This window comes from Musca domestica, unplaced genomic scaffold, assembly GCF_030504385.1.
Source record: "Musca domestica strain aabys unplaced genomic scaffold, Musca_domestica.polishedcontigs.V.1.1 42, whole genome shotgun sequence".
NCBI lineage: Eukaryota > Metazoa > Arthropoda > Insecta > Diptera > Muscidae > Musca > Musca domestica.
Window position 1 is genome coordinate 7,511,713 of NW_026712329.1, and position 13,033 is coordinate 7,524,745.

A 13,033-nucleotide genomic window follows, 5' to 3' on the forward strand; every position below is an offset into this window, starting at 1 on the left:
ACTTAGCACGCGCCACTCAAGAATAGTTACAAAATGAGGTTCCTCGCTTCTTTTCCAGCGCACAATGGCTACCAGAATCTCCGGATACCGATCCGTTGGACTATGGTGTCTGGAGTATTTTGGAAAGCAAGGTTAGCACTAAAAATACCAAAGTGTCGATCACCTCAAATACCAAAAAATACCGCAGAGGCCGTTAGAAGGCCATAATTCGTGAAGGTGACCAATTGGAACAAATCTAATATTATTCTACATTCAATAAAAATAAAAAAAAAACAGTAAAGAAAGTCTTAAAGTCGGGCGGGCCGACTTTCTGACACCCTACACCCTTTGGTAATTTAGTAGAGCTCCACATAACAATTAAAAGTTTTTATGGGAGTATTCAATCATACAGGCTATGATTCTAATTATAATTTAAAGTTCAAAGGAATAAATATGCCGAAGCATTTGTATCTTTTAAATTCGGACTTGTGTTGCCCATTTGGTGCACAAATAATTTAAAATCGGATAAAAATATATATGGGAGCTATATCCAAATCTGAACCAACCTCGATAAAATTTGGCAAATATATTTCTGAGCAGTATTTGATATATTTCCCTGAATATCGTTGTTACGGAGTGCATATTACGGCTGTGGGTAACAAATATAACAAATCGGATGAACGATATATGTGGATGCTATAGCTATATCTGAACCGATCTTCACCAAATTTGACATACTAGCTTCTAGACTCAATTCGGTCGTAAGTGCCAAATTCCATCCCATTTAGACATATATTAGACGTTTGGTGCACAATAAAAGCTAAATCGGACGAAGCTATATATGGGAGCTACATCCAAATCTGAACCGATCTCGATAAAATTTAGCAAATGTATTTTTGAGCTGTATTTGATATATTTCCCCAAAATTTTTGTTACAGAGTGCATATTACGGCTGCGGAGGACAAAAATAACAATCTGAACCGATTTCGATCAAATTTGGCATACTTATTTTCAGGCCTGATTTGGTTGTATGTGCAAAATTCCATACAATTCGGGTTGATATTACATGTTTGGTGCACAACAAATTTTGACCGTTGTTGTCCAGCAGATTGTAAACAAACAAATGATCTGTGCAAAAGTTCTTCTGGATCGGGCAATAAATGCGACCTGCATTTTGTTTACAAAAATACATGGACAGACGGACGGACATGCATAAATCGACTAAGAATGTGATTCTATGCAGATCATCAAAAGGAACTATGGGTCTATCTCGTTTCCGTTTGCCTGTTACAAACAAATGCACAAAGACATAATACCCTGACTACCTTGTGGTGTAGGGTATAAAAATGTAAAAATTATGGCGTTTGACGTTCTTGCAGCTTTTTTATCTCACCCTGCATATTTAAGCACATTTTAGGGTTAAAGACGTACTTTGTGTGAGTTTTTGCAAAAATCTCCAAAAAATTATCATCGATTGAAAAATATGACATGACCCACACAATAAAAAAAATCAGGTGATATCTTCTTATAAGGGTTGTACCAAAAACTGTCCTTACATTGATATTTTTGAAAATAGAGTTTCTTCATAAAATAACTCAAAATGTCAACATTTGGCAAAACTAATGGAAACAAGTAAGCAAAGGCTACAGTCGAGCGGGGCCGACCGTTGAATACCCTACAACACTATAATAAACGATACAGTTCATATAGGCGAGATACTCGAAAGAATTCCACAAGATATTGTGACAAATTATAAAAGAAAACCATCAGGTTTCGTTCTCTAATTTTCGAATAATAGCAACTTAAACTAATTTGCTCATTTCCAATTTATTGGTAAATGTTGCACGTAAATGGTCTTCCTAGATCTGGAACCAATATTTCCCAAAGACCTATAATCTCTCAGAAGTGGCAAAAGATTAACATTTATTATTGGTTTTTGACTGAAACGCATCTATATGAGATACAGACATTTGACTATATTCGTTAACGAAATAGTCAGAAGTGCGTCTTCCCTGTATTTGTGAATTCTACAAAAAGTCTCTGGAATATACATTTTCGTATTTTGTCTACAAAAGTTGGCAAACTATTTCACACATTGAATATTTTTGGATGGCCATCCAAAACTGCTTGGCTTTTGCAATGTCCCGTAACCCCCTTTCAAATGTGCGATAATTACGACCTGCCGACAATTTTGCAGTTTTTTTGGTCCATTTCAACCCCTAAATATATGGCGATCATCTCCAAAAAGAGTAGGCTTCTATTCTGAACCTCATCTTATCCCCATGCAAAATTTCGTAAGGATCGGACCATAAATGCGATCTGTATATGATATCCTGATATCCTAACTACTTAGTTTTGTTAGCTGTAGAAATATTACCAAATGTTTAATTCGAAATGAAAATATGCCAAAAATATGACAAAATTGAAAAAATATGAGAAAATTTTACAAAATCAGTATTTTCATCTGTAGAGAGATATTTTTATGCGATTTTTTAGACGTTTTTTCTTTCCTGCCAAGAGGCCATTCTGAATTAATGAGAACTGTCGAAATCAGTTCAGCCGTTCTCGACATATAAGAGATCTTTCAAGCATATCTTCTTTAATATATATATCGCACATATTTTGCTATATATCCGATTTCTTGGATGTTAACATCAATGTAAAGGTCAGAAGTAACCTTGTCATGATTTCGCCGGGATTTAAAATATTCGCGGTTTAATGAAAAATTTTGAATTTTTTCAACACAAAATATATGGTCTATTTTACCCGCTAAATTGGTAGGCTTCTTCCCCGCTCTAAACTCTAGCTACATGCGAAATTCCGCGTCGATTGGTCTATAATTGCGACCTGTATAGCTACTGCAAAATTTGAAATTTTTTCAGTATTTGGTCCATTTCAACCCCTAAACATTTGGCGATCATCTCAAAAAGAAATAGGGTTCTATTCTCGCCCGACCCTGACCTCCATTCCAAATTTCGTGAAGATCGGGCCATAATTGCGACCTGTAGAGTGATTACAAATTAACATGGACAGACGGACAGACGGACGGACGGACATACATAGCTAGATCGACTCAGCTCGGCGAGATAGGAAGATCCATATATACTTTCCTATATGGGAAACCAATATTTCGAGGTGTTACATAATTTTTGGGCCAATCAAACTTATAATACCCCCAACATATAGGGATAGCATTATATATGGTCGAAAATCTATAAAGAGCCTTAACAACATTTGGCCAAAGAACCCAGAACTCCTTTTGGAGTTTTGATCTAAAAACGACTACTTGACTTTTTCCACAACCCAAACTGGCTATTGTGCAGTGAAATTATAAGAAATTTCACAACAAATTGGAAAAAAGTGCTATATTTTCTAGAAATATTTTTTTTTATTAAGAAAAATTGATGCCATTGTTTATGGTATATATTAAGTATACACATTTCTTTTGGCCAGAGACTCACAATGAAATTTGATTTAAAATAAAGTAAGAATTATTTTTATTATTATTATTATTTGACACTTAAAAAATTAAGAAATATTTTCGGTTTTTTCGGAACATTGATGCAAAAATATTTATGCCAGTAATTTATAAATATATTAAACTTGTTCTCGGATTCCATCGCATAGGCAAATATGTACCCACAAATCTTAAAAAGTATTTATGAATAAAAAGTACCTAAACTAAAGTTTCTTCAACTTTTACAAAATCTCTATTGGGTTATTATACTACCTTCAATTCAGACAAACATACAAAAATTCAAGTTTAAGGTAAGGTTACATGAGTCTATTTATAATGTTTATGTTTTCAAACAACATAATCATGCAAACATAGTTTCATTACAACGTCTAATAGGGGTTTTCCAAAGGTCTCAGCAAAGCAGCTGTTTCTAAACACAGATGGTACCAACAAACCTTATGTCGAGCCTACTGAATTACAAACAAATGTGAGAGACATTGAATTTTATAAAATATCAATAAATAATAATAATATTGGATAATACGACTGACTGGTGTTAAAATGCAGGCATTATTTGCACAGCGCTTAATATTTTGTCGTAAAAATTCATTGAGCTTTCATTCATTTTTTACTGTAGCCGCTTATCAGTCAATTGGAGCGAGTCAAGTTCATGAGGTTTGACAATGCACGTCATCCATCGACTACAACTGATTTTAAGAAATTCTTTTGTTGCTGTTGTTGTTTCTTCTATAGTCGAACGGTTGAAAGCCTACAAAACAAAAGGAAAGCTTGACAAGCCTAAATATTTATTTATTTAATTAATGGTTGTTTAAACGACTGTTTCCATAAACAACAGTAACAACATAAAATGCTCAGGAATATAGTTATCGAGTTCAATGCACTGTGGTTTCAAACAGTTGTTCAGACAGGAGAACAACTGTTTCTTGTGGCAGGATCTATTCAATCAATTGTACAGGGTGAGATCAAAAAACTGCAACAATGTCAATCGTCATAATTTTTTTTATTTTTTACCTTTATTGAATGAAAGCAAAAAAAATCGGAAATAGCATCAAATTTTAGAATCAGTTTAGATTTGTTCGAATTGGTCACCTTTGGCACGAATTATGGCCAATTAAACCGTCACACGTTACCCGAATGTTGCTCTGCGACATTTTGGCCCCTTTGGCCTTTGGCCTTTTTTTCAGTCCCAACCTTGCTTTCCAAAATTCTCATATTGTAACCGTTCTTGGGTGGCGCGTGCTGAATGTAATAGTGCTGAGTCCTTTTGGAATGTTCAATGTCTACGGCTAAAATGTTTGCGTGCCCAAGGCTTTAATACACCCTCCAGAATATTTTGGCGATAATATTCGGCATTTATTCTGATGCCACGATCGATTAATACGAGCGGTGTGGCGGCCCACACCATCACTATGGCCGGCGCTTGAGTTCTGGTGGCCAACCGAAGGTGCACATTTTCAGCTACCCCTTTAGCAAGTAAACACGATCATTTTGTTTGTTTACAATCTGCTGGACAACGTATGTTTTGTCATCGGAGAAAACCAAATTCGGCAGTTCACCACTTTCGGCCAAGCGAGGCAACCCTTTAGCTCTTTTGAGTCTATTTTCTTTCTGTTACGGTGTAAGTTCTTGCACTTTTTGTAATTTCCATGGCTTTACCCCGAGGTCATTTTTCAATATTTGCCGAATGGAATATTGCGATATGTTCAGGCCACAAGCCATTTTTCGGCCACTGCGACGCGGGTTTCGATCAAGTCGCTTATACACTTTTCGAAACATTTCTGCTGATATTGCTGTTTTCTTCCGCCCACTTCCTTGACGTCGAGCTACGCTACCATATTACGGTATCGAGCGATGGAACGAGACACAAAATTTTTATTTACATTTGAATGCTGCAATGCTATCGTTAGATGGCGACTTGTGGTTTTCCAGTCAAATATAAAGAAATCTCACTATCACGCTTGAATTCCATCACAAATAATTTTTTTTCTGGAAAATTCTCACCAAAATGCTTTTGTACGCTTGTAGACAATATAATGAGCTGTCACTGGAATAATTTTAACAGCTGTCGGACAAGTGGCTTAGAAATGACAGCAGTCTGAAATTGGTTGCAGTTTTTTCATTTTACCCTGTATTTTTAATTCTGTGGAATTAAAACCTCATTCAACCAGGCTGAAATTAAGTTTTCCCATGGGAAACCCCCAGTCAGCTAGGCTGAAAGGAAATTTTCCATGGGAAACCCCCTTACAGCTAGGCTGAAATTAAGTTTTCCCATGGGAAATCCACATTCCGCCAGGCTAAAATGAAATTTTCCCAAGGGAAATCCCCATACAGCTAGGCTGAATTGAAGTTCTGATATGGCCTATTCAGCCAGGCTGAATTGAAGTTAAAACAGCTAGTTTTTTGTTTCATAACCACTGTCCTCTGATCGCTGTGATATCGATGAAGTATCATGCTGCCAGGGGGTTTCACTCAAATTGTGCCAACTGTGGTGTTAACTGGGGCTATTTTACGACTTGTTATAGTTCTATTCGATTTTACGTCGATTATTGACACAACATGGTGGTGAATGTTTTTATGTTGTTGTTTTTATTATTATTACTGTTGCTTTATTTCCAATATTCCATTCAGTTCCCGCGAAAAAGTATATATATTTGAATGTATGCGATTCGATTCGAATAGTTGTGAGTTTGAAATTTTCCCAAGAACATTAAAGCGATTGGAGTATGGACTCTGTAAAGTTTTCCTTAATAATTTGTTTGAGCTTCGCAATGGCTCGGTGTATTCCATTGAATGAAAATAATTTGCATGTAAATCTTGGAAATCGTATAGTGGAAATAAATTCGGAGGAAACTGAAGGATTTGAAATAAATCTTGAGGATTATCCGGATATTCCTTTGGAGAGTGATCATTTAATAAGTGGTATATCCAGTGGATTTCCATCTTTGGATGACAGTCATATAGAGGAAATTGGGACAACCACAGAACCAGCTGGCAAGGACCCCAATGTCTTAGATTTGAGTATCTATGGCAGCTCATTATATCGCATACCGGATTATAACAAGACAGCACGTCTTCTCGAAGAATACGAACCCGAAAGTGCCGCTGTTAATCCTGAAGAACTCGGTCCATATGTAGAGGGTGATATTCTTATGCCTCAAACATCGGTGATATTAAAAAATGGTCTCATCTCAACCTCAACACGTTGGCCCAATGGCATTGTTCCCTATGAAATTGGCGCCCAATTTCAACGTCGTGACATGAACGTTATACGAAATGCCATCCAAGAATATCATCGCAGAACTTGTATACGCTTTGTGCCACGTACCAACGAAAAGGATTATATCTCCATAGTTAATGGAAAATCGGGTTGTTGGTCATCGATAGGACTTGTTGGCGGCAAGCAAGAAGTGAATTTACAATCGCCTGGTTGTTTGAGCAAACCTGGTACGGCCATGCATGAACTCATGCATGTGTTGGGGTTTCTTCACGAACAGAATCGTCAGGAACGTGATGGTTTCGTTGATATCAAATATCAGAATATTAGACAAGCTGCCTATGAAAATTTCAAAAAGGTTTCACCCACAATTGCTTTTGGGGTGCCCTACGATTACGGCAGTGTAATGCATTATTCGCCGAGGGCTTTCTCACAGAATGGTCAACCCACAATTGTGGCGAAGGTAAGTTTAAGTGAGAATGGACAATAATTTAGAGAAAAGTAATTTGGGACAGAGTTAATTGTGCAAAGGTGGTCAAATTGTCTGTCCATGTATGGTAAAACCTCAAAGATTATTTAACTTCGAAAGTCATAAGAAAAATACAATTTTCAAGTTGGACTGGAATATTGGGTTTTATTTGCACAAAAAATTAATCCATGATAAAAAGAAAATATTATCCCTTAATTGTAAATTAACGCCGAAAATATGCAACTGAGGTTGAAGTAGTTTTTAATCGTAATCCTCATTATTAATAACAATAAACACACTTATACAAAATGTGTGTAAATTTTGACGGAATAGAGTTCACTCCATCTTATACTTAGCGCACAAAAGGCCAAAATTTCGAAACACCCTGAACACCATAAAATACGAAGGATCTTTCTGTTTGGACATTTTCACACTATTTTTTTCTCCAAAATTGAAGTTAATTTCATACCTTCCCCACAAAAGGTAAAACTTTTGAACATGAAACGTGGTATCCGATTTGTGCCAGTTTTTGCGCTTCTTAATATGATTTTTAAGAATATTTCTTTAAAATGTTTATGTTTGAATTTTTTTGGTGGCTTTACGTCCATAATTGTGAGTTCCATAAAATATATTTTTAAGAGCTTTTTGACCAACATTTGTATGTTTTTTATAAAAAATATATTAAGAACATCCTTTTTTTTAAGAATTCCCCTAGGATTTGCAGAGAATTCCTGCCAAAAATGATGGGTATATTTTTATTGAAAAACTTCCTTCAACGTAATGTAAGGTGACGGTAACAATAAGGTAAATAAGGATATTTTCAAACAAAAAACTTCTCCAATGACCAAAGAGTGATCAGCATGTCAAACTTCAACTCATCACTGTATTTTGTAAACCATGGAACTGAGTTTGCCTTGTTATTGCAATTTGTAGAACTTCCACCCTATTTCAGTCCGAAATTAAAATTTCGAAGTTATTGCTCTCACAGAGCTTTCGATGTCCATAATGTCAACCACAATTTAAAAAAATCTCCATTATCTTAATTTAAAACAAAGCACAGGTTTGGTCATTTTCACTCGGGAACGAAACTTGCTAGCGAGCAGGGTTGCTCGAGAGTGGGAGTTTTTTGTATTGTGTGGAGAACTTCCGAGACACCCCTGTTTGAAAAATTAGAGAAAATGTTTATTCTAAAGTTGTAAATGAGTGGAAAAATATTTAGTTTTCTGATTTTAGCAAACGGGCTTTGATGTTGCTATATGCCGTAGAAGAGGGGAAAGTGGTGGAAAGACTGAGGAAGAGAAAAAAATACAACAAGGGCATGACAAAAATAAGAGTGCGCTTGGAAAGTGTAGAAACTGCTCGATCTCTAACGGATTTTACTCTCGCTCAAGAACGAGGAGATCATGTTAAGTTTGCTTGATTTTTTTGCATCTAGGAGCGTTCCCGCTCGAATTTGTACAAAGAGTGAAACACACTCTTTTCCTTTTTTCGGAGGTCTGATTTAAGCTCCTACCTGTTAGTGATTGCTTAATAACAATCGAACAGCATATCCTACCTTTAAGCACTTTTCGTTCGCGAGAGCAGCAATCGTGTAAATTCCAAACGGTTAGATCTTACCTTTTAGTACATTTTATGCCCTTAAAGTACGAATATCCAAAAATTCTTCCCTCATACAAGATGTTAATGACTCTCGCTCACCGGTTGCATTGCAACAGAGAGGTACTTTATTATGCCTTGTTGTACTTTTTATACCCTTTAAAGTACGAATTACACAAATTTCGTTTTATTTATCTCGTGACCCAGTCAAAACTATATTCGAAATTTTAGAATTTTTGTTTTAACAGTACTAGATTTAATACTTTTTACTACTTAATTCCAAAAACTCTACCTTACCCAATGTTTTGCATTAATTATCTTAAATGTCAAGATTCTAACATTAAAAGTTTAGAAATATGACATTTAAGTATAAAGTAATATTTAATACTTGATACTTAAATACTTTTAATATTTAGTACCATTTAGTATAAATGTTTCCACATACTCCAGTTCATGACCCCTAAACACAAGAAATTAACCCATAATAAAGTTAAGGTTCAATTATACGTGACATACAACATCGCCGTAGCCATAAAAATAACTATAACTTTGCACACATTACCAAATATGGTATTTTTCACAAAACACAATAGAAACTGCCAGCTCTAAAAGAATACAATTTTTGTCCAAAAACACAGACTTTAGTACCTTTTAATACGAATTTATAAAAACCGTTTACAATCATCCACATGTCAACCAAAAAACAGGGCGCCCCAAGCTTTCATTTTCCAAAGGATATTGGTGGGTGATGAGACCCATATACACACAGATAATATACGAAAGTTGTGGTCCATTTTACAGCTAAATATAATTAAATAATCATCCACAATGCTAGGCCTAAGACCAGTCTCTCTCTTCTCATGCAAAAGTATGTGTGTCGATTGGGTTTCAATTGTGATCTGTAGAGCGACTGTAAAATCTGGACAATTTTATTTTGTTGGTCCATTTGAACCCCTATATGTAAATCTTCAACAACAATAGGCTTTAATTTCGACCCTAACCTAATCCCCATGCAAAATTTCGAGAAAATCGGACGATAATTGCGACCTGCATATAATAGAAATTTTGAAAATGTACAATTCAAAACTGTAAAACAAATTAAAAAAAATTGCATGCGATAAAAAATATGACAAAATTTTAAAAAATATAACAAATATTCAATTTTTTATTGTCGATTTTCTTAGATGTTATCCATTTCTGGCAAGAGACCATTACTTATATACTTGACTTATAAGCAAAATAACTAAGACATATTTTTTTACACATGTATTACCTATTTTGCTATATATCCGATATATTGGCTATAAGAATCTCTAAAATGGTCGGAAGTGACCTTGTAATGTATTTTTGATTTGGCCGGGATTACAAATATTCGAGGTTAATTGGAAATTTTCGTATTTTTGACCTAAAAGATATGGTTTATTTTAACCCGGTAAATATTGTCCTATAACTCTTTGCAAAACTCCGTGATCGATTGGTTTATAGTTGTGACCTTTAGAGCAACAGCAAAATCGGGAAAATTTTCTGTTTTCTGAGCATTATGCGATCATCTCCAAAAACAAGAGGCTTCTGTTCCGGCCCTAACCCCACCTAAATTTTCAATTTCGTGAGGATCGGACCATAATTGTGACCTGTAGGATGATTATAAATTACCACGGACAAACGGACGAACGGACATATATAGCTAGATCGACTCAGCTCGGCGAGATGGGAAGATTTATATATATTTTCCCATGTGGGAAACCAATATTTCGAGGTGTTTCATAATTTTTGGCCCAATCATATTTATTATACCCCCAACACATAGTGTTGTAAGGTACGGAGATAATTTTATATTTTATAACTAATTTTTTTCTTCTTGATTATTTTCAGCATCCCGATGGTAATCAGATCATGGGTCAACGCAATGGATTCTCAAATTTGGACATAGAGAAAATAAATCGCATGTACAATTGTTACGCGAATGATTTAAACAACGAAATCCAGCCTTCGGACATTCCCACCCGCACAGCATATGCTCGACCTGGTCGTCTAATTGGGAATATTGTTAGCAATCTTATGTCTCGTCTTACTCAAGTTGTTTAATATTACATCTACATATGTACATCTATTTAGTTACGTATTTGTATAGACTGAATTAGCATCGAACTTCATTTGTTGAAAAAAAAAACTACATATACTCCCGCATATAAAAATAGATAGTTCTTAAAAGTACAAATAAAATATCTATATATATAAATGTAAGTTGTGTTAGTTACTACGCTTATAACTTAAGAACCGCTGGATTAATTTTAACGATTCACACAAATTCGGAGTTGTCTACTCTCCGAAAAGGATAATATCCAAAAAAATCGCGTAAAAATGTGATATATTAACATTTTCATTTTGACTTTTGAAATGTACAATAGTAATGTTTTATTTTGCATGATTTTTTCCATTTTGACTTACTTTTTTCTAATGTACATTTGTAGTGTTTTTTTATATTTTATTTTTGAATTCGAATATTTATACCAATTTATTTAATTGACTTGATTTCTTGAGAACTGAAATTGATGGCGGGTTACATGGAAGTGTAGTAGCGAATTATGTGGTGGCGAAACGGAATAGATGATATCGAAATAATTTAACGCGGTCACACCAAAGTTAAAAGATAATTACTTTTTCTAAATCGCTGAAAAATCATGAAAAAGAGATCTCATTGCAAAAATCAAAAAAACATTTTCAATGGAATCGAATTTTAAAGTAATAGTACATTCTATTGACAAACTTTGTAAGGAAGGATCTTAAAACATTTGCTGTAAAAAATCAGCGAAAAAGTTGAAGACTTTTTCAATTTGTTATTCTTTTTTTTGTCAATTTTTTTTTTGTGAACAAAATAAAGAATAATTTTTCATCGTGGGTTAGTTGGAAGATGCGTACACGTTTAAACAAACAAAAATGACCGAAAAAGCTTAATGGGGCTCATTTCAAAGCGTGACAATGATCCGTCCAATGAGAGCTCAAAATGCAAAATTCTTTGGGAGAATAATAAGTAATATACCAATATTGAAATAAAAGGTGCAAAATAGTAGAGCGAATGGGACTTTTAGTAAGAAAAGGTTTTATATCCTTCCAGAAATTCTTCCCAAACATTCAAAATACCTAAAATCACTTTTGCAGGTCTTTATATCGATCATAACTCATGGATAAGGGAACAACCCGATTTCATATTTATATAACCGTCTATGATTTAAGTTATTTTTGGGGTCTTGGCAGGCCACTTTTTTCATTTTTGGCCCTTATTTGACATTTTTGTTTCTAAGGGGGTAGATAACCTCTTCGCATAAAATTTGAAATTTTCAGAGTAGGGCCCATATTGGTATTGACCACATTCATCAATTGATTTGGCTAAAAAGTTTTATTTATGCCACCCTGGGGTAGGGAACCATCATACAGATAATTGCCACATAGGAATTTATTTAAGTAAAGTCCCCACATTGGAGTATCCCCAAGTCCACTTTCACATCTAATGTGTGGTCAGAAAAGAAAATTTTGTATTCTATTGAATTTTTAACCCCCAAGAGAATATTGGTTGGGAACGTAGATTTGGGATGTGCATCCATATGAAATAAATTGTGGAAACATGAACAAATTACAAATATAAGAAAGTAGCACGGGACCGAATATTTGTTTAATCATCATTGAATTATCCTATGATGAAAATATGGACTTTAAGGGGTCTCCAACTTACAATTTAAATGGCAAATAAAATTAATTCCCATCTTATCATTCTGCCCTCAATTATGAGGTGGATAAAACTATTTTTACTTATTTAAATCACGCGAAATGCTATGACATGCTATATTGTTCTGCTATATTTTTGATTTGGCCTCTATTTGTCATCTTGGATTATAAGGGGTAGAAGAAAGTTTTCAATGTAGGTCGATGTTTCGGAGTAGTGCCCATATAAAGAAGGTACCTCCTAATTTAACCACATTTCAAAGAATTTGGCTAATAATGCGTATTAGGGGGGTGAAAATCTTACACTAAAATTTCAACATATCTACAAATTTTAGAATTTTTATCCATGTTATAATACCCTCTCAAGTCCACCTTTTGGCGGACAAACAGACTGACATGGTTAGGGGGACTTATGAGGACTCTAATGCACAATCTAAGTTGCTAATGGGTTTAAAAAAGTAATTAACTTTGGCTATTCTTAAATCATTCAGCCCTCAATTATGTAGTATACAAAATACAGCAAATTCCAAATTACTGCTCATTTGACTGGAAGATTTTGCCAAGATTTTTACCATAT

At 34.7% G+C, this 13,033-nt stretch overlaps 1 protein-coding gene across 1 annotated transcript; it reads left to right on the forward strand.

The window, feature by feature from the left end:
- Positions 1-6,193: 6,193 nt before the first annotated feature.
- On the forward strand, positions 6,194-10,908 carry LOC101894320 (low choriolytic enzyme-like). The gene is made up of 2 exons (XM_005180377.3): positions 6,194-7,134; positions 10,609-10,908. The coding sequence occupies exons 1-2, from the start codon at positions 6,226-6,228 to the stop codon at positions 10,819-10,821; spliced, it is 1,122 nt and encodes a 373-aa protein (XP_005180434.2). The 5' UTR covers positions 6,194-6,225; the 3' UTR covers positions 10,822-10,908.
- Positions 10,909-13,033: the final 2,125 nt, after the last annotated feature.